Source organism: Podospora pseudocomata (genome assembly GCF_035222375.1).
Source record: "Podospora pseudocomata strain CBS 415.72m chromosome 1 map unlocalized CBS415.72m_1, whole genome shotgun sequence".
NCBI lineage: Eukaryota > Fungi > Ascomycota > Sordariomycetes > Sordariales > Podosporaceae > Podospora > Podospora pseudocomata.
The window spans coordinates 6,629,821-6,650,440 of NW_026946363.1; the positions used below are offsets into that span (position 1 = coordinate 6,629,821).

Consider the following 20,620-nt stretch of genomic DNA (forward strand, 5'->3'; position numbering starts at 1 on the left):
TATGCTACTCCCTGGGACCCAGCTCAAAATCAAACTCCTTCAAAAGCGGCGACACTTTCCATCTCGCAAAGAGCTGCCCATTCTCCACCAAAATCCGCCGTAGGACTTGCCCCCTTGCCTCCACACCAGGCCACACACCCTGCCATACCTTCACATACGGCTCTACGACCAGTAAAACCTCTGTCAGCCATTTTCCTGCTCTATCCTCGCCAATCCTTCCCGTCTGCACCATCCCCCTTTCCATTTCCTTCAGTAAAACCTCCCTCTTCACCTCGTCCACAACCGCTGCCCGCATCACCCCCAAAACCGCATGTGACCGTGTCGCAAAATCCAACCCCTCCGCCTCCAATCCAGCCGTCTCCTCCACAGCAACAGCAGCCAAAAACTCTACCTCCTCCTCACTCCCTACCTCCCCATCCCACCCCCTCCACCACGCCTGCATCCCCACCCCTCCATCCGGCTCTCCACACCACTCCACTCCGCTCTCCCATGCCCCATCCAAATCCAAATCCGGCTTTGCAACCTCCCCCAGAACTGCGCTCGCCTCCCACAGCCGCGCCGAGTACCGTGCCTCCCACGCTAAGACATCAACCCCGCCCTGTGCGATCAGCACGCCGAAATTGTTCGGCCTCCACGCCTCCTTGGCGGTGCCCGAACCAGATGATTCGGATGAACCGAGCTTCATGTGCTCGAGCCAAAAGCGCGCCTGCGTTTCCGAATAGGGCTTCACACTGGGGTGGGTCGCACGCAGGCGCGAAGTTGTTGCTTCGAGTGTGCGGAGGGCCAAGCGAGTAATCGTTTCTAGGGGAAGGGAAGGCTGTCTGCGGCTTGTACGGGCTACGTTGTGGGCCCAGCGGGGGAGTTTCGTGGCGTGTGTGCCGGCAGCGGGAGGGAGATTCTGGCGCGGTTGCGCGAGCGGTGAGGAAGAATCAGGCAGGTCTTGGAGGTTGGGCAAGCGGTAGAAACGTGCTGTTGTAGGGTGCGTGAGGAACGCGGGGGAGTAGTAGGCGCGCCATGCTTCCGGGTTCAGGAGGGCGGCGTGCGCGGCGTAGAAGCTGGGGAAGTCGGAGGGAGAAGGGAAGTCGCCAGTGAGTTGGTCAGAGGAGCGGTAGATGGCTGCGGCGAGCTGTGCAAGGTAGAACACATCCAAGGTGCTTCGTGGCTTTTGTCAGTTCGTTGATTCTGCTTCTTCTTGCTTGTAAACTTACCGATTGAACCTTAACTCCCCCTTGCCAAAAGACCATCCGCGTGCGTGCAGCTTCTCCACGACATCGAACACACCATTGCCGTCCCACAGCCCCTCGTCCAAGTACATAAACGCTATTTGCAACACCTGATCGTGGCAGTCAACAGCCACCGCGCCGCTCTCGGCTTCCGCGAGGAATTCTTCGGCACTCATGGCTAAAACCCTAAGAACCCTTGATTACCTAAACAATGCTGTAAGATAATCGGATATGACTTCGCGTTACTTGGGTACCGGAGAGAGAGCGTGAGCGTGTGTGGGAATTTGCTGGTTTCTCTTTTGCATGTGGTGTCACAGTGCTGACTGGCGACTTGGGTGGTTATAGTTCTTTTGTCATTGCACGAAGTGTGAGATGGGGAATTGAGCGAAGTTCCAAATGTAGTGATTGGGATGGTCAAAGCGCTAGCGCTATGCTTATCGTAACGGAGGCCAATCTACGATAAAGAGAAAAAAATAATGTGCGTGATAAGCGAGTGACAGAGATAAGCGAGTGACAGAGATAAGCGAGTGACAGAGATAAGCGAGTGATACAGATAAGCGAGTGACACACTTCCCCCCCACAACTCAACACCTCCACCTTCAACATCATGTTACGCCCCGGGCGTAATACCACTGTACAGGAACCACTGGGTGGTACCTGTCAGAAAGAAAGGTCTGTTAGCGGTGGCCATGGTCTGTTAGCGGTGGCCATGGTCTGTTAGCGGTGGCCATGGTCTGTTGGCCGCGACCAAAAGCAAGCAATACAAGCACACTGAGCAAGGTACAAGGATACCTCAGAAACATATGTAGATAGCTTCACATAAATAGGGGGGAGCGCCGGGCGCTCCCCGTGTCGAGGAATCTGATTCCTCATGCAAGCAATTCAAGTTCATTTGTCTACAATCTACTTTCAGTAGCTCTTTGTTAGAACAACCTGTTGTTGACAGTGAACCCATGTCTGAGACGCTTGTCACAACCTTCGATCATCCTGTCATATTCACCTCTGGCGTACTGCCTTGCAGTCTGTATCCACTCCCGGTGCAGGTTGTAACACATTGTCACGGCAGGCCGGACCACTGCACCATACCCACTGTGATTGCTATCAAAAGCTACAAGTGAGCCAAGCTTCCTGGCTTGGCTCGCTCCAGTGGTATATATATGGTGACGCCGCCACAGCCGTCACACGCAGTTTGCAATTGGCAAGCGTACAAGTTGTTATCCTACTCCCAAACACTCGATAAATACGCGCTGTACCCACAAAATGGATCAGCACAAGAAGCACATGAAGCAATAGAACTCCAAAAGCAACTTTGACCGACAAACCCTCAACGTTGTACTGGTAGATCAGCTCATGTCGATCGACATCCACCTACGCGTAATCTTGGATCCCCTCCTCTCTGAGGACCTGTTCGAGACTATAATTCTGCCCTCGATACAAATTCACCCTCGACCACGTCAAATCGGAAAGGGCATCAACAAGATAAATCGCCAACGACCTCGACAGCGCTCGATACAACTCCGAATCCTCCGCCCCCTCAGCCGCATAATCCCAGATACGGTCATAGGCAAACCTTGACCCGCTAGCCGCCCTGCTGCTGGACTTGAGTCCGTAGTTTGAGCTGCCTCCCGGTGCCATGTACAGCGAGTTGTTCAGGCTGTTCAGCCAGGGAACCGTCAGCTGTATGACCTCGTCCGGGTTGGCGGATGCGTTGAGGGTGGAGTTTTTCATGGCGTAGGAGAACTGGGGGTCGTCCCCGTTGGAGTAGGACCAGACGTCGGATTCCACCCAGCGGGCGTCGATGAAGCAGAGGGCTAGGGAGGTCCCCGTCATGTTGTAACGCGTCCAGAAGGTGGCTGATGCCTTGACTAGAGCGTGGTTGCCGAGGTCGAGGAAGCCGAAGTGGGCTCCGGAGGTGTAGGCCTCGTCGAGGAGCTCGTGGGGGATGAAGAAGGTTGGGTTGCTACGGTAGTAGAAACCGGGGGTGAGGAGAAAGTTGTAGGGAGCCTCGGCGAGTGCTTCGCCTCGGGGGTCCTTTCTTGGACGGCTGGGGTCCGTACACTGGATGGAGACTTGCGGTTGCTTCAATGGGAGATGTTCCCCCCTGCTGCTGGTGATGGTTGCTGTCTCTCAGTTCTGTACGGCCTCGGATTTTGTCATGGAAAAGCTATCCGAGACTACAGCAGCGGTATACTTCATTGGCGTTGTTGCTGCGACGACAGTTTGCGGGATGTAGATCTTCCCCCAAGAGATGGATTTGCTTCCAGATGTGAGATTTGCAGGAAGACCTCGTGTGCCACGAGCGACATTCGCCAACCAGGACCAGTCGATGCTATTCGGGTTGCTATAGTCCCAATGGGCACATCTTGACGACATTGTGTCGTTGGTCGCGGGACGGTAGTCCGGAACATGCGCCCTATCCATCGTGCTGGGATACACGCTCTCGAGGGATCCAATTGAATATAGTCTAGAGGTCCCAGGAAGCGTCCTCCACCAGCCAAGCTTTGGGAGCATCACGATACCCGAGCTTACACCACATAGGGCGGTGATAAGGAAGCTCATCGCCATCAACAATGCCATCCATACAGCCGACAAAGTCAACCGGTGGATTTGTGTCAAAGGTGCCAGGAAAGACGAGCTGAAGAGGTAAAACGGTGAGCTCAGCTGGAAGGGGGCGGTGAGATAGCCAAAAGGGATGCCCTGTGAACCGACGAGCTTCCGTCGGATATTGGCGTAGAGGACGTGGAAGAGTGAGGCGATGATGAGAGATTCGTGGATCTTGGCTGCGACCAAAAGAGCCGACAGAATGTTCGAGTTGACTCCGGGCCATGACATTCGAAGTATGTGCAGAACCGCAAGCCCTATCGTCACGGCAACCGAAGGGAACAGGAACAGCAGGAATTGGCCGATAGATCTTTCACTGTCGGTGTGGTAGACCATCTTGCGAGGCTCCTGGTTTTTTTTCTTGATCTCAGCATCGTCAAGGTCGTGCTCGAGTATCTGGATCAATTTTGGTTGTTTACTGTCCTGCTTTCTGGGTCTCGGTGGGAGCCCAGGTGTTGGTCTGGGTGGTAGAGGTGGAGGTTCATGTTGATCGTCAAAGTCTCGTTGAGGCGAGGCATCCGAGCTTGCCATGTCGGTTGTCAGATACACCTTCTCTCCGTCTGAGCGGATTCAGTTCATGGTTCGAAGAGAAGGTTTCCTGATATTCATATTCTCGCGGATGGTACCGCGCTTGATGCCTTGGCGGCTAACAGTTGTGTTGTGCCGCATCGTGGGTTCTGGATCAATGCGACAAAAATAACCAGTGCTACCCTCAAGATGTCAACTTCCTTCCCACTAAGCTCATTGATATAGGGTCCAGACATTCATCAACCGTTCAGCTTACCTGTGCCACCGGGAAACTCAGCAAGGGCACTAAGTATATAGCCCTTTCCCACCGATGGGGCTCAGAACATCAAAAGACCCTCAAAGCTGTAAAGGCAAACTTTGAGGGCCAAAATGAGTGGACTATCCTTCTTGAACACCTCCCTAGAACCTTTGGAGACGCTGTCCACGTTACCCGCAGTCTTGGTCACAGGTTCTTGTGGATCGACTCTTTCTATATCATCCAAGACGATCCCGAGGATTGGCACCACGAATCTCAACGCATGGAATCAGTATTTAGCTCGGCATACTGCGTCATCGCTGCAACTTGCGCCTCTGGAACTGATGATGGCTTTCTAAAGTCTCGCCCTGAGAGGCAAGTCATCCCCATAAAGGACACGAAAAGCGGCATCTTGTACTACTTGTGCGAATCCATCAATGACTTTACCAATGACGCTGATAATAGCGAACTCAACAGCCGTGGCTAGGTCTTGCAGGAGAGAGCCCTTGCTCGTCGAACGGTCCACTTCACGAGCAACCTTACGTATTAGGAATGTGGTGGTGGTATAAGGTGTGAGACACTAGCCATAATGGAGATGTAGGTCACTACACCTCTTGCCCAAATATTTCCCTGCGTGGAATAATTAACAGCAGTTTACAGCAACAAGGCCTCCCGCCTCGGAGACAGCAACTTCCCTACATATACCGTTTCTCAGTCCAAGGGCAAAACAATCAAGCTCCTCCAGGATCTCTATGAGCAATACTCCAACAAAGAGCTGTCGTTTTTCAAGGACAGACCTGTTGCCATCAGGGGGTTGGAGGCACGTCTCATCCAAACTCTTAGTGGACTGGGAGGCTACGGTGTTTTCCAGAAACACTTCCATCGTTTCTTACTGTGGCAAAGGGGCAAGAGGCCTCTTAAAAGAATCACATCATTCTCGGGTGGCCCAGTTCCCTCGTGGTCGTAGATGGCATGGGATGGGGGGATCGAGTACATGTCTGATATCCTAGGGGGAATGGTGGAGTGGTTCGCAGACGTATCTTGGCTCTCCCCGCTAGTTGGGAACAACGCAGAGGACCAGAAATCCATATTTTTATCCGCACAGGTCCAGGAATTTGTCGGCTTGTCAGTACCCTGGATCACCTTCGATGAAGAGGTGCGGGAGATGGGACAGTATATGAGATGTGTGGGTTTGGGTTTGAAGGAAAGTATGAAGAGGAATGAGAATGCGGATTGCTATGTCTTGATCGTCAGCAGGATGGAAACACATGACATCTTTGAAGGAAGGCAGATAGGGGAGCGTGTTGGTGTTGGAAAGGTCGCTAAGAAGTATATTGCCTGGGGGAAACCAAGTTGTGGGGTTCTTATTGGATGAAATGTAAACACTTATTTCGACATGGCGGTGTGTTAGGCAGAATGAAGATAGAACGAACGAAGACACGAATCAGCAGGTATTGCTTTTCTACGCCTTACAATAGGTACCTACTATCGGAATGGGCTCTTGACTGATATTCTTGGCTAACCATGGACGTATCTGATGGGAAAGGATATACAGGGGGTCATAGTCGAAAGTTGGCACAATGCTCATGTTGGGTCTAAGCTCAGCCTTCATTATTTCATTCTTATATCACAACCATCTCAATCATTGAAATCCTCAGGTACCTAGTCTTCCAAATGTTCATCAAATTCTTTTGTCTAACCTCTAAGTTATCCTTTCCTTTCCTTCCAGTACCACGGTCCAGCCGTGACTCCTCCCAAAAAGCATTATTACCACTACCATTAATCTAAGTACTTTATATATAGACAGGCACCACAAACCGCCCCCCCACAACCCCCCCAAGCCACCCCCCAAACCCAAACAACCCATCCTGCAACCTCCTTCACTCCCTCATCAGCACCTCCCCCTCAGGCCTCAACCCCTCCACAATCCCCGCCCTAATCCCCTTTCCACCTCCCCCCGCTCCCACATCTCCGCAATCCCCCACGCCTCCCTCGCCCGGGCCCGATCCTCATCGTCGTACTCGAACCTGCTCCCGATCGTCTCCGCGCGTATCATCGTCAGCTCGAGGGAGGAGGAGAGGTAGTGGTAGGTGTAGTAGAGGGGGGTGATGTTTTGGTTTGGGGGGAGGAGGTGGAGGGGGTGGGAGGAGAGGTTGGTTAGGGCTGTGGAGAGGGGGAAGGAGGTTTTTGCCTGGTGGTGGAGGTAGGACATGAGGGTTGGGTGCTGGAGGTTTAAGGAGGGGGTGAGGGCGGGGGGGACGGTGGACATTACTGGTTGGGGGAATTGGATGATGGGTAGGGGGGTGGGGGTGGGAGGGAGGGTGGACATTACTGGTTGAGGGGATTGGGTGGGAAAGGCGGGAGGGGGTGTATTAAAAGTGGTGGCTGGTTGCGGGGGTCCTAGGGGGGGATTAGCTTGTACGGGGGGGTTCATGGTGAAGGGTGTTTGGGGTTGAAGATTCGGGATGGCCTGGTTGGGGAAGGGGTTGGGTGGCTGGGGTTGTGGCTTGCATTGATTTTCTACCTTTGGGAGCGGTATACAAGTATCTCTTCGGCTCGGTATTCGAGCATGTAATAACAAAAGCGTGATGATCATCTACTCTCGATGGATTTCGTTGACCAATAGTGTGGTTAGCGGCGCAGTTGTGATCTCTCGTGGTCTGGGCCTTGGGCATTCATTATGATTGGTTGGTTCACGTTTCAGCTGCTCTCCTGTCACTCAGCCTCACCCGCACCCTTCGAAGTCCGATGGATTCGACACTCCACATTCCTCAGTCATGAGTACACTAACTGCTTAAATTCTTCAACGGTATGCTGCTATGGCTTCGGAAAATGCTGACGAGACGACAATAGGCATTGCAGCTCTGGTAGCTGCCGTTGCCGCCCTTCTCTTCGCTGTCGTCCAGACCTTCGCTGCGCTGACGCAATATGTTTCCGTCAGCAGTCGATGTAGCAGGCGCGTGACGGGCGTCTTCGATCTCACAGCTGGCTTCTGGTTCCATCTATCGTCACTGTCATGGAACCCCCAATACCGAATGCCGGTCCTCACCTTGCCGGGGTTGCGCGGTGAGTCCGTGGTTACCATGGAACGATACCCCCTACAAACAGGATTTAGACCCGGAAAGAACTACGATAGAGGCCGAAATGGATACGTCGACTATGGAGTTCTCAGGGTGGTATCTGGAACTAATGACTCGAAAGTCCATAAAGAAATCAGTATTTTACCTACGGTGCTCCGCAGCATCTTTGCCATGGCATGGACTCCGATCGGCCTTGCTCTCTCCTCTCTCACCACCATCTTCTGTTTCCCACCGGCTTGGGTATGCAGTTGTGCGTGTACAGGCGCGGGCTGTTGCGGCTTGCGTGATCAGGAGGATGATGATGTCAAACACAGAAGAAACCAAAAAACGTCCAGAGACATTTGCCTAGACATGCTCAAACCACTCACCTTTGCATGGGAATGGGCCATCAGATACAAGTCAGACACAACAGTTTCCAACCACGGGAGCTCGCCCGGGCTCGAAGCCGCCGCATGGTCCCAGTTCCTTGTCAACTACCAGGCTGCTTGGTGGGGGTACGCCAACATCCGCTGGGAGTGGCGACTGGCGACCATGATCCCCTCGGACATCTACGGTGCGACCATTGAGACGACTATGGCCGATGTAAGACTGTTGGCAGCACTCGCAGGAATGTCATGCTCAAGCTCCCCAGGGGTGGTAGCAAGAACCAAATGCGGGGAGATGCTCACGCGATCTCAGCACATGACGCTCGGGAGGGTGGTGTACTATCGATCAGGAAGGGAGAATATCGCGCCAAAGATTACGAGGGGGGTTCCGGTCAGAAGTTCGAGGTGGCTACACTGCCAACTTGAGGTCCAGGCGCATCTCAAAAAGTCCCGCTTGTTGTTGTCCAGTTCCGGGGAAGACAAGCAACACAGAATTGCTACTTTGCTGTCTCGGCCACGAACAGAATATGACGCCCAACTGGATCTTTCCTTGGGTAACAACCTCGGCTTCATCTTTGAAACCGAGACGTTCCGAGCTCTCTCCAGCGGTCTCCATGCCACAGATGATTCAGGGTGGAAAACCGAAACGATCCGCATCTTCCTCGGCCCCCTGGGTCAAGGCTTGGCGTCTTGCTCTTGCCTAACCTGCTGTACTGACTGGGTGCTCTCGCACCCTGCCTACGACGTCGAGCCCACTGCTTCCGACGGTCACATCACCACGCTGTTTAGCTATCCCTGGGTGTACGAGTACGACACTGGTCCACCGCCAGCGCTGTCACTCCAGGCAGAGCTCAAAACATACCGCCCTGTCGTATCTGGATTCCGGCCGGCTCATGAGATACTCACTTCGACGCACTGGAGCCGTAAGCCGGGAGCGAAGTTAATTAAAGAGAGTAGGATTGTTGGCCCTGTCGCGTGTTACACTACAGTAACGAATGCTGCCCGGGGACGGGCTAAGATTCGGGGGAAGTGGAAGCCAGAATTGGAGATCCAGGCGCGGAGGGTGTGTGTGGACTTTACGCTGTATCCTGGCGCGTCGCCGAAAAGGACGTGTACGGCTGATGTCTGTAAATGTATGGGGGGGCCAGCGAGGATTGCTAGGCCTGTGCGGGTGACGGGGACGGAGAAGCATTCGTTTGAGGAGGCGATGGCTGTTGCGGCGATTAATAATGATTTTCTTTCTAGGGTTGATCAAGCGGTGCTGAGGAGGGCGGCGGAGGAGGTGGCGGGGTGGATTTGTCAGGAGGACCAGCAGAGTCAGAAGTTGAGGAGGCAGGTGACGGTTTGCTTGGGGCGGGCGTGGGAGGATGTGGTTGGACAGGGGGAGGTTAGTGAGGGGAATTTGGAGCTGGTGAAGGTCGTGATGGCGGCTACGGAGATGATGTTGAGAGTGGTGAGGAGGGGGATTGGGATGGAGGATATGTGGGCGGGGAGTGAGGAGGGAGGCCAGATTTGGGAGGATGATTTTGGGGGTGTTGTTTTGGGTTCTTGATCTTCATGTGCCAGTTTCGATAGTTGTGTGGTTATGGGGCATATAGCCAGGTGAATGGAGAACTGAAGCGCTTGCTTGTTGTGCTATATGTCCTGTGGCATAACAACGTGACAACATCACTGCCCCGTGTACGTGTTGTTGGCGTCGATGCGACGAGGAGCATCCACTACTCTCATTTGACGCACGCCCCGGACAACACCACCCCCACAACCCAGCAACCGTCTCCAGAAGCCCACTGTCCCTGGTTAGGAGAGCATGGTCAACCGGTTAGTGTGTCACTTCCACTTTAACTGTGATCCTCTTGACAAGGGTATCATATAACGTACGTTGCCCACCTCAATCCCCCTTATTTGTCCGGCTTCATTGCGAGTTGTCCATTGACTCTCGATCCGCCTGACGAATAAGTGAGATTAGGGAAGGTAATGAACGCGAAATGATGCCTTCCATGAGGGTGCCCAGCCTCTACCATTGATGCCAGGACGATCTTTTTGTTTTGCTAACTTTTTGATACAAAGTTTTGGTGCAGGCAAGAATTGAACACTGGGAGTGTCCACTAAACCGAAGACCCAGGAGGGCTCGTGATGTACCTACCATAAAAATCGACAAAACAGTGTTCTCGATCGTCCAGCATTCACCATGTCCAGTTAAGCCACGTTCTCCGAGGTATGTATGGCTCCGTCTGATAATCGATCATTGATTAAGACCAATACTGCGAGAATGTAGCGGGAACGGAATCATACCTTGCAGGTAGGCGCCTAGCTATATTCCCTTTCGAGAATCCTTGATTCCATTGGGATTCTAACAGGAACCAGCCACTTACCGTTCTCTATTACTATAAAGTATCGTTTTGTGACGGCTCCTGCAGTCCTTGGTCTGCAGCCATCATCTTCCACCTGTCAGGCGTGGGTCACATGACCTACCATTCACTTGTCCCACTTGCCCCACCTTCCAGTTGTAGTATTTAGTCTAGCTTGCAGGACCACACCTCTGGGTTCCTGCAACCTACCTTTGTAACAAAAAGGTCTTCCTAAACTTGCTACGTGCCAGTTGTTACAACCTGCACCGAGAGTGGATACAGACTGCAAGGCAGTACGCCAGAGGTGAATGTGACAGGATGATCGAAGGTTGTGGCAAGCGTCTCAGACAAGGGGTTCACTGTCAACAACAGGTCGTTCTAACAAAGAGCTACTGAGAGTAGATTGTAGACAAATGAACTTGATTGCTTGCATGAGGAATCATATCCTCGACATGGGGAGCGCTGGGCACTCCCCCCTATTTATGTGAAGCTATCTACATATGTTTCTGAAGTATCTTTGTACCTTGCTCAGTGTGCTCAGTGGTCTTGGCGGCTGAGCAGACTGAGCAACCTTTCATGATCGATGTGCTCAGTGTGCTCAGTGGTCTTGGCCCCTGATCAGACTGAGCACCTCCTGATTGGTCACATGGGGACTTGTGGGTCTTTCCATCTCTGGCCCAATGATTGGCTGAGGTGTCCCAGCACCTCGGGAACCATCCATTTGTTCCTACACAGGGTTATTACGCTTGGGGCGTAACAGTACAAGAATGATACCATCCAGACTGGGTTTCAGACGACGTCAGTTTGGGGGAGCGAAGTCACCTCCACACAGCTTGTGCGACAGGACGTCAACACGGTCATTAAGCCTATATGTTATCATTATGCAGAGGAGCGGAACCCGTGCACGAGACGGTCGTGCGTCATCGCAGGATTCCACGATGATGTCGAAACATATCGTTGGGCCGCCGAAGTTGGCAGATCTGTTAGATTCATTCACGAATGGTGTACCGATACTGGGTATGTTGTTGACTACTGTACGAACTGTATTTCAACGCCTTGACCGCTAATTCTGTAACAGAAAGGAGTTTATGGAGCATTGGGCGCGAGCTTCTCGGGTGGCAGTGGCACCTCAAGCAACCTCAGAGCCTCGCGTTAAAGGTCTAGCGATAGATTCAGGACGAAATCTTGAGATAAGATTGGAACATTCTGAAAGCGAAAGAAATTGTCTCTCAAACAAAGTCCTGATGCTACTATCTGGACAAAAAGAGTGGAAGAGAAAAATATGGAATAACTAGCTGCAACTTCTCCAACGCACCTCGTAGCTAACAACAGACGTCTCAACAAAAAAGTCTTCCTAACTGTACCTCGTTAATCTAAACATCCTGCTTCCCAGTATCGGCTTCACCACCCTCCCCAGCAGTATCAAACAACATGTCCTCAGACTGATCCCAGGGCTTTCCTGCAATAATCACCTTGCCTTCCTCAATGTTCGAGGTGTCCTCACATCTAAGTGTAGGCTGCACGTCATCCACGGCATCCTTTCCGTCTCCCTCAGTGTCAAAAAGAGTGGTCTCAGTCTTGCACCACGGCCTGCCGGCAATGATCACCTCTCCCTCCTTAGCAGGAGGTTCCGGGCAGATGAGTTCAGCTCCCTCCGGTGTAGAGGAATCCTGTTGACCACCCTCGGTGTCGAAAAGGGTAGTCTCAGTCTTGCGCCACGGCCTGCCGGCAATGATCACCTCTCCCTCCTTAGCAGGAGGTTCCGGACAGATGAGAGTAGGCTCGTTGGTGTCAGACATGGTGCTTGAGGAAGAAGTCTTTCAAACAAGCGAGGTTAGCTGGTTGCCTGGTCAAGTTTCCGAGACGAGAAACTCTCACCTTGAGTTGGGAGGTAGACGAATAGGAATGGGTTTTTGTGATAAGATGCTTTCAATCCTGGGATGTTGAATGAGAGGAGAGGTGAAGATTGACCTGACGCCCATCGACCCTGTGCTGGTATTTATGCTCAAATTCTCACCATATCCAGAGTTTTCCAACTGCCGCTATACCGCTTGCCATGATTCCTCACAGATACATCTGACAGTTTGGGATATTCCGAAGTTGTAAGTGAGATCGTGTGGCTGGCTGGCATCGCCGTTCAATCCTTCACGCTAGAGCTGCAAAGCAACCTTGACTAGCCCACTACACACTAATCATGCGTTAACCTCAGCCCCTTTACCTCGATGCCCGCTAGTGACGGTAGTTCAGCTCCCAATATTTGATATAGCTAACCTTCTTCAGCAAAAAGAACTCAGAGCATAACCGAGATGCGAGAGCTACAGTTTGTTCCATCACACACATTCGTGCGTGTGGTATCTTGCGCTACGCTATTTCCGGCGCTCCACCCACAGCTTGCGCTACCATGCAGTATCATTACCGTCGCTTTGCCCGAGTTCTATTCTTTTTCTGGATGTGCGCGTACGTAAAAGGTAGTGAGTGATAAGGCTGCTCAAGACAGCTGAAGAATGCATGTGACGGGAATCTTCAGGCGCTTAATGGGCCCATATGACGAAACAATAGACCACCGGTTTCAGCATCATGGAACTTGGAGGTGGAAATTGGGCACTGTCGCTGGTAGAGGCTTCGATCCATCCGATACGCCTGGCAATGAAACTGGCAGCTTGACAATCAGGTACCTACTTTGGCAGCATGGGACGCTGTGTGATGTCAATCTTTGAGTACTGGTATCTAAGCGAGACACCGAATACACACATTTGACAAGCCATGTTCAAAAATTCCAATCCAAGGATGTCAAAAAAAAAATTCAATTGTTGCCAAACTATTAGATCAAAGAACATCTATCTCGCGCCAGGATTCAACCAGACTCTGGCCCTTGACCATCCTCGTAAAACACTAACATTCTCACTTCAATACTCTCCCTCAAATGATCCTCTTCAGTGGCATCCGGGTGTGGAAATGAAGAGTGCGGTACACCTTGCCACATACTCGTCAGTGCTCTGTGTTGTCAATCATTTAGGATGCACCTACCTGATCTGCCGTTCGAGTCAGACTGCATAAACACCCAGATCTCATTAGGCATCTGGTTCTTGACATAGCACCATCGTTGGTTAGGGGAGTGATGAACCGAGGCAGTCTCAGATGTACCATCCGGCGCTACGAGATCGCAGATCTTCAAGTCCATCTCTGGGTCAACTGATCGATTGTCGCACAGGGCAAGTGGCCAATCCCGAGTTGGGCCCCTGAGAGGCTTCCAGGCGCTATCAAAAACGTTGGTGGATATTCTCCATTAGAGATCCGCGAAAAAAAAAGACGTATACATACTTGACAAACTGACAGCGCACGTTGTCCACACGTTCAAAGCTGCCCTTGTTGAGACCATGTCTGAGCCGCTCGATATCACCGGGAGTAGCGTCTACGTGACTATATCAGTTTCACACCACGGCTGGTTGGGGGAGTGGGAGGGGGAAGGGGGAGGGGACGCACCAACATGAGCAAGACAGGAAGGCTGTCTATACTCATACACCTCTCCATTGCTGATGGGGAAGTCTCGGTTCCGCTTTCGAAGCTGGTAGTCAAAGATCTGCACCCTACTGGCATTGAGCCTGTCCTTGACTTCAGCTGCCAACTGAGGAAGGAAGCACTTTATCACCTTCTCGCGATGATCAAAGTCTTCTGCAACCAATCCTGTGTCCATATCCAGGAGGAAGAATCCAGTAGTGCCGAAAGAGCACTGTTCGAGTCGAGGACGGACATCATGAATGGCGATGTTGTCCACCTTTTCGAGCAGCATGTTGGTCTGGGGGATCTTCTTTGTAGGCTTCTGCCGTCTAAGTTCGTAGACGCGTTCAGTCTCAAATTTGGGATCCCGTTGCAGGAAATACATCCATGAGTGAATAGGATCGGTGGCAGCCATGTTGTTTCGAGGGCGGTATTGTGTCAATTGAGGAAGTGAAGTGTGATGGTGCTACTACGGGTTTGGGGAAGGTTTTGTCAAAATAAGTCCTGGCAATTTTATGGATGCAGATTGGTTTCGGGTAAGCGTGGTGGCGTTTATTGCTCTGGTACATGAGAGAGGGGAGCTGACCTGTGCTAGTGGCCAGCTGAGTCTACATGTGATGCTACGACGCTAGTCGCTCAGTGCTTATCAAATAAGTCCCAATGCTGCTACGTTTACTGTTTCCGGAGACTGGTAGGTTGCTGAAGAGGTGTGATTGGGAAAAATAGGCTTAAAGGTTGCTTGTTGTGGTCATGCAAAAGCCACCTCAATGTAGCCAGTGAGCGAGTGGAGTGGTCGGATTCTTCTGTCCTGCCACTCGGGTAGCAAGAGGCCTGCTGCTCCTTTCTTCCCCCTACCCCTAAGATACTTCAGATGGGGAGACACGTAAATCGCTGGGCCCACATACTCGCCCACAGGGCTCGTGTTGTTGGACTTGGAAAATTCAGCCTTTGTTACGTTCCCTCCACACCACGCGACTTTCTCCTGGACCCGCACCACCATTGATATCAAAAAAGAAGTTATCCCAAGTGTCGTACCAAAAGGACGTCCTTGGCCATGGGGCCAAGGGAAGGGGTATATCTTCACATCAAGTAAATTGCTTTACTCCGCATGGCTTCGGGACTAATCCAGCAGATTTAATTGCATTTATTATGGAACATATTCTCATGCTTGTTCAGTGTCAGAGCCTAGTTTCGTCAGCGAGATGAAGGTTCTTGAGGCGTTTGATGCAGATGAAGCAACATTAGGTAACTACCTAATTGATTGGAGCCCGTGACCATCCTCGGAGCTGTCAAAGTCGCCATTCAACAGCTCAAACTAAGACTCGTTCAAACCCTGGAAGGGGAGAGATGTTTCTGTTTTTGACAGGTAACCAGAACCCTCATTATTGGAAAGGGGCTTTCAGATGGTTGAAGAGTGTCGAAGAGTGTTGGATTATGTTGTGGGTGTTAATGCGGTGGACCGTGGTGTGATGATGTGTTATGGATTGTAGAATGGTGGAAATTGCTTGATTGTAGTCAGATAGTGTTTGAGACAACGACGTTGTTCTACTTTAATAGTTCTTGTCATTTTGTTGTGTGTGTGTTGATGATGAAGTGGAGCAAGAAGTGTCTGGTTTGATCAACAGCTCATTGGCTGAAGTGACCCCGCCTCCATGTAGGCAGTCACCCTATAGAAGGGAATTTGTCCTTTGCAGGAACCAAAGTTGATGCAACCATTTTCATCTCGACATCACTGCTCACCTTACTTATCATGATGTTCGAACGTCTCCCGGAGGAGCTGCTCCGAGAAGTGGCCAAAGGGTTTAACATTCAAGATATCAAAACCCTCTCGCTCGTCTCCAAGACCTTCCATGCCATATGGGCACCGAGGTTTTGGAGCACACTGTGTGTCAATACTGCTGGTCCAGGAGACCGACCATCATCTGTCAGCATCAAACGGATCGAACAATGCGCCCATGCGCTTCAGAATGCTACCTCCTCCGTACAGAATGTCGCCGACATGGTGTTTCGACGGGACACTCGATGGAAGTTATGGGGCTATGAGAAGGAAGAAGACTGGCCCAATGTCGCCTGTCTCCACCGGCAACCACCACCGGAGGACCTTGGGGTGTGGAGAGCTCTGCAACGAGCAGCGCCAGTCGCTGGATGGTCAAAAGATGAATGGTTCTTAAGGAATCAAAGGTGCGTCGAGGCAAGCATAGAACGAATGGGAAAGCAGCTGGGTCCCGACAACATGGACGACGTTGCCCTCGCTGTACAATCTGTTCTCGAACGCATCCCCGCTGGCCAACTCCAATCTTTCACCTGGGACTTGGCAACATGCATTCCTCAGCCTATTTTGGATAGCCTCTTCCAAACGCAACCGCAGCTCCAGTCTATATCCTTGACGGCTGATACCCGTTGCAAGGCCATGACCAAAAGCATCCACCTACCGTTCTGCCAGCTCAAACGGATTATTTGCAATACGATACCACGATCTCATGTTCTACCGGTTCGAAGAATGCTTGAAAACAATAGAGGGCACTTGCATGACCTCCAAATCGAGGAATTGCCCTACGGGGGCCTTTTCGAGGAGCTCTTATTTGGTCCAAAAGAATGTGAAGATTCCGCTGATCGGTGCCACAGTATGTTGGGAGCGAATCTTGATGTATTGTTTCCATCACTTGCGACCCTGTCTTTGAGATCGGTCTATTTGACCAAGAGAATGGATCGAGCATTCAACATCAGTGGTCTAGATGCACTTACATTACGCCAATGTTCGCGATCGAGTGAATTCCTCGAAAGAATAATGGCAGCAAACAGACCCCTTCAGCTCAAGACCTTTGAGTTCATGTCTAGCCATGGGCTCGATAATGATGACTATGACGTGGAGACGAATACAGTCAACGCCTTTCTTCTATCATTCAACTGTCTAGAAAACCTCTACATCGGTTTTGCCAGAGATTTCGACGAAGACAGCGCTGGCCTCCACCCCCTCTGGTCTACCGTTGGCCATCACGGCTCAACACTGAAGAGGCTGGTGGTCCATCAGCGAGGCATATGGACAGGTCCAATGTGCACAATGGGCATCTTGGAGAGAAATTTCGATCCCGTTGGTGACGTCGATGGCACGCTCGATATTTCAGAGACGAACATCAGCAAGTGGGCGCTGGATCCCGCCGAAAATCCCCTGTCAGCCCTTCCAAAACTTGAATGCCTCGGCCTACCTTGCGATGTTTCAGACTGGAGCGAGTCCGATACGTGGGCGAGACATAGTATAGAACCAGGTGTGCGGTCCGAGCCTTTTATTGTATGTATCTTGCATTGCGGCTTGTACTGATAACTTGCTAAGCGATCGTAAAAAACATCCAGATAACCCTCCTCAAGCCATTTACCGGAGGCTCACGGAGCCTCAAGCTCCTCCATTTACGAAAAACAGGCTCAGGTTATGCATGGGCCTTCAAAGCGACCAGCCTCCCGCCTTATCCCAGGCGACGGCGGGCCGCGTCAACTCGGGCCCACGATGCTGAAGACGTTTTCCTCCTTCCCATCCCTCCTTCCGATATGTTATCATCCCTCTGCCCACATTTCTCCTATTTTCTCAATTGGGCTTTCGGGCCAAAGGGCATTCGCTCCCTCCAGGCCGTCGCTTTTGGGGATTTTGCAAACGGCCACATGGGCGGCAAATTCCTTCACAACATCTTTGCCATTCGTAACAAGGATGAGCTGGGAGGATACCAGGTGTTTGACTGTCGCGACAAAGCCCATGAGCACAAATGGCGGGCCATGGCGGATAGGTACGCTGACTTTCTGGAATCGTGCCCCGTCGGGCCACGGGTGGAAAGTTGGGAGGACGGGTCGAGGTATTATTTCTAATTGAGAAGCGCTTGTTATATAGGGCTATAATAGTCTAGAGAAACACATTTACTTTAGGAAAATATAAACACGGTAATTATTCCAACTCTGCTCGATTCTCCTCTGTTCCTGTCCTGGCCTGGTACAGTGCTTCTAACCTTGCGGCAGCAGCTTGGGACGCATACTTTTGCTGTTTCGGGGGTGGGATGGTGGCAGGGGCGTACCAACTCAGATATGGTGGTGTTCTCACCTCCCTGGAAATGGAAGGCGATTTGTGCGGGAGGATTCGTTGCAAAATCGGTGTTTTTGGCTGTTGGGTTGGTAGATCAAGAAGAGGCCATGGCGCTGGCTGGGTGTATGGCGCCGGTCGTGTAGCCTCGTGGTCGGATTCCTCGCCTGTGGCTTGAGGGATCTGCGGGAATGCGAGTGGTGGTCTCGAGGGGGAGGGTGGTGGCCTCACTGGCGACGATGGAGGTATATCTGTTGCATCCAACCCTTCCTTTGCACCTGCGTCCTCCTGGCGCATGATTATCCGCGTGTCAGGCAGTTCTGTCAGGTTGTCCTGGCCGTCATTGAGCGAGCATGCCAGTTCAGTCAGATATGCCACACGCTGATGCTTGGCATTTTCTGCGTCAACGGCTGTGGTGAGAAGATCCAAGATGCGCTGACGCTGCTCAGTTGTGGTAGTTGAAGCAAAGGAGAAGCTGGACAGAGCGCCGAGATTCGTAGCTCGCGCTCCGTGCCCAAGCAAGCTTGCAACAGCCTGGGAATGGCCTTCGAAAGCCGCTCGCCTCAGGGGATCCCAGCCTTGTGCATCAAGCTCATGTACAGTCCCTCCGTGTTGGAGCAGCGCCTGTATCACTTGGACATGACCACCACTCGCTGCCAAACACATCGGTGTATCCGTTGTTCCCTTGACCCTGGCGCCACGGGTGAGTAGATAACTCGCAATCTCTGCATGTCCCTTTTGGCATGCGATAATGAGAGGTCTGGTCGCCTTCTTGTCCAAAGAGTCGAGTCTTGCACCACGAGCCAGCAGAGTCTTCACTGCCCTGAGGTTTCCCGCGCGGACAGCAACTTGCAGTGGTGTTTCGCCTGCCATGTTCTGCAAATTGCAACTTGCTCCCGCGTTCAAGAGGAGCGATATTTCACTGTGAGTTGCATACTGACATGCATAGTGCAGTGGTCGGTTGCGCTCAAGGCACTCGGCTTCGAGCGATACCCCTGCCCTAACCAGCTTCTCAATGACCCCAAAGCTCCTACACATGGCGGCCACATGAAGTGGGGAGCGGCCGTTGATGCTACGAGCATCTAACTCGGTCCTCTTGTTCGCAATCAGAAGGCCGACGGCCTCTTCGTGACTGTTGTAGCTAGCCCAGTGCAACGCCGTAAAGTTGCCAGCACTGCGAGTCCTGGGAGATGCCTTGTGCCGAAGAAGCAAATCCACAACGGCTGTGAGCCCGGCTCTCGCAGCCGCTGCAAGTGGGGTTAGGCTCTCTTCTTCCTGGGCCTCGAGATCTACTTTGGCATTAGTGAGGGTCTCAACCACAGCGACATGGCCAGAGATGCAAGCAGCATGGAGTGGGGTTCTCATATGTGAGTCCTTTGCATTCCTGTTGGCTCCAAGTTGAAGGAGAAGTTTGACAATCTCATCATCGCCCGCCTCACTGGCTACATGAAGTGGTGTTTTCTGTTCCTCGTCACGGGTGTCGATCATGGCGCGCTGCTTTACCAGGATGCGGATGGCATCCAGCTGCCCATGGTCACACGCGATCCTCGAAGGTGTTTTTCCATGGGGACCACGGGCATTGATGCCTGCCTCTCGGTCTAGGAGGGTCGCTATGACTTGGCAATGATCATTGGAAGCTGCCAGATGGAACGGGGAAAGCTTCCACTTGTCCTTGGACTGTACGTTGGCACCCTCTGCAATCAACAACTCGACAATATCGTTGTGACCGCAGTGACAGGCGACGGAAAGAGGCGTTCTTCCGGTTCCTTTGTGCGGATGGTTGATGTCAGCCCTCTTGCGAATCAGCGAGGCCATTTCTTCCTGGTCGCTCCTTTGATCCGCCACAATGGGCTTCGGTGGTGGATGATTACCGTTGGACTGGAGGTATATATCGGTAGCTTCGAACTCGCCAGGGAATCGATTACCCAACTGAGACTTTGGCGACATGGTCGCAGCTTGCTTGTTGGCGTTCGACCGTCTCAGTTGCCTCAAGCGTTGGCGGATGGGGGAAGATGGCGATTTGGGCAGAGACTCGTCCGAGACTGAACCGCTGGTGTTGGAACTCTTGTCGCTGACAGGAGACCTTGGCTCGGAAGATGGGCTGTCTGGTAGCATCTTAAAGGGCATTGGGCGTTCCCACGTGGGGTCTCGACAATCGTGATACTTGTTTTCATAACTGGGACTTGGTGGTCTGACGTGCATGTCGAACAGGGGAACAGTGTGGGGACGGCTCTCCGGGAAACTGTCAATTCTGTCCAATCTCCCTAACGATGCTGGCGCCGGTTCGGAACCAGCAACCGTTGACAGTTCGGTATCTCGGAAGGTGGATTGTTCTCGGACTGTGCTCGTGTCATCGCGTATTCGTTGGAAAATCTGCCAGGCGGTCCTTGCTCGAAGGAGCCTGTTTTGTTCCGTGAGACTCTGGCTGTGGGGAAGTGTCTGTCAGCTTGTGTAGGGACATGGCGCGCAACTCGAACTGCAAGACTTACCAATACGCTGCACTGAGAAGTACCTGCAACGCCGAAATCTGGGAATCCAGTCGTTGTTCGTGTTCCTTGATCTTCGAGTCGATAAACAACTGTTTCAGGCGCGACACAACTGTATCTTCGAGCAGTCCCGCCACATCTTGGTCCAGCGTTTCAATAAAGACCTGGCATCCTTCCATGGCCACTCCCAAGC

At 52.1% G+C, this 20,620-nt stretch overlaps 7 protein-coding genes across 7 annotated transcripts; 2 read left to right on the top strand and 5 right to left on the bottom strand.

The window, feature by feature from the left end:
- Nucleotides 1-4: 4 nt before the first annotated feature.
- On the bottom strand, nucleotides 5-1,399 carry QC762_121465 (uncharacterized protein; the record flags this gene model as incomplete). Its single annotated transcript, XM_062886581.1, has 2 exons — nucleotides 5-1,154; nucleotides 1,209-1,399. 2 exons carry the CDS (start codon nucleotides 1,397-1,399, stop codon nucleotides 5-7), a joined length of 1,341 nt encoding a protein of 446 aa, XP_062749681.1.
- A 1,192-nt stretch (nucleotides 1,400-2,591) lies between these two features.
- On the bottom strand, nucleotides 2,592-4,355 carry QC762_0021790 (uncharacterized protein; the record flags this gene model as incomplete). Its single annotated transcript, XM_062883084.1, has 2 exons — nucleotides 2,592-3,302; nucleotides 3,363-4,355. The coding sequence occupies 2 exons, from the start codon at nucleotides 4,353-4,355 to the stop codon at nucleotides 2,592-2,594; spliced, it is 1,704 nt and encodes a 567-aa protein (XP_062749682.1).
- Nucleotides 4,356-7,144: 2,789 nt separating this feature from the next.
- Nucleotides 7,145-9,584, top strand: QC762_121470 (uncharacterized protein; the record flags this gene model as incomplete). Its single annotated transcript, XM_062886582.1, has 2 exons — nucleotides 7,145-7,212; nucleotides 7,441-9,584. Exons 1-2 carry the CDS (start codon nucleotides 7,176-7,178, stop codon nucleotides 9,582-9,584), a joined length of 2,181 nt encoding a protein of 726 aa, XP_062749683.1. The 5' UTR covers nucleotides 7,145-7,175.
- A 2,169-nt stretch (nucleotides 9,585-11,753) lies between these two features.
- Nucleotides 11,754-12,179, bottom strand: QC762_121473 (uncharacterized protein; the record flags this gene model as incomplete). Its single annotated transcript, XM_062886583.1, has 1 exon — nucleotides 11,754-12,179. The coding sequence occupies one exon, from the start codon at nucleotides 12,177-12,179 to the stop codon at nucleotides 11,754-11,756; it is 426 nt and encodes a 141-aa protein (XP_062749684.1).
- Nucleotides 12,180-13,217: 1,038 nt separating this feature from the next.
- Nucleotides 13,218-14,863, bottom strand: QC762_121475 (uncharacterized protein; the record flags this gene model as incomplete). The annotated part of the gene is made up of 5 exons (XM_062886584.1): nucleotides 13,864-14,863; nucleotides 13,702-13,792; nucleotides 13,408-13,637; nucleotides 13,278-13,353; nucleotides 13,218-13,221 (listed from the first exon to the last, which is right to left on the bottom strand). The coding sequence occupies exons 1-5, from the start codon at nucleotides 14,291-14,293 to the stop codon at nucleotides 13,218-13,220; spliced, it is 831 nt and encodes a 276-aa protein (XP_062749685.1). The 5' UTR covers nucleotides 14,294-14,863.
- Nucleotides 14,864-15,588: 725 nt separating this feature from the next.
- QC762_0021830 (uncharacterized protein) lies at nucleotides 15,589-17,822 on the top strand. Its single transcript, XM_062883085.1, has 2 exons — nucleotides 15,589-17,167; nucleotides 17,230-17,822. The coding sequence occupies exons 1-2, from the start codon at nucleotides 15,629-15,631 to the stop codon at nucleotides 17,731-17,733; spliced, it is 2,043 nt and encodes a 680-aa protein (XP_062749686.1). The 5' UTR covers nucleotides 15,589-15,628; the 3' UTR covers nucleotides 17,734-17,822.
- Nucleotides 17,810-20,056, bottom strand: QC762_0021840 (uncharacterized protein; the record flags this gene model as incomplete). Its single annotated transcript, XM_062883086.1, has 1 exon — nucleotides 17,810-20,056. One exon carries the CDS (start codon nucleotides 20,054-20,056, stop codon nucleotides 17,810-17,812), a length of 2,247 nt encoding a protein of 748 aa, XP_062749687.1.
- Between the last annotated feature and the right edge of the window lie 564 nt (nucleotides 20,057-20,620).

Bases quoted from the DNA above. Each gene is read 5' to 3' on its own strand.
- QC762_0021830 (XM_062883085.1), top strand. From the start codon at position 15,629: ATGATGTTCGAACGTCTCCCGGAGGAGCTGCTCCGAGAAGTGGCCAAA. The intron at 17,168-17,229 runs GTATGTATCTTG...AAAAACATCCAG, and splicing joins TGCGGTCCGAGCCTTTTATT to ATAACCCTCCTCAAGCCATT.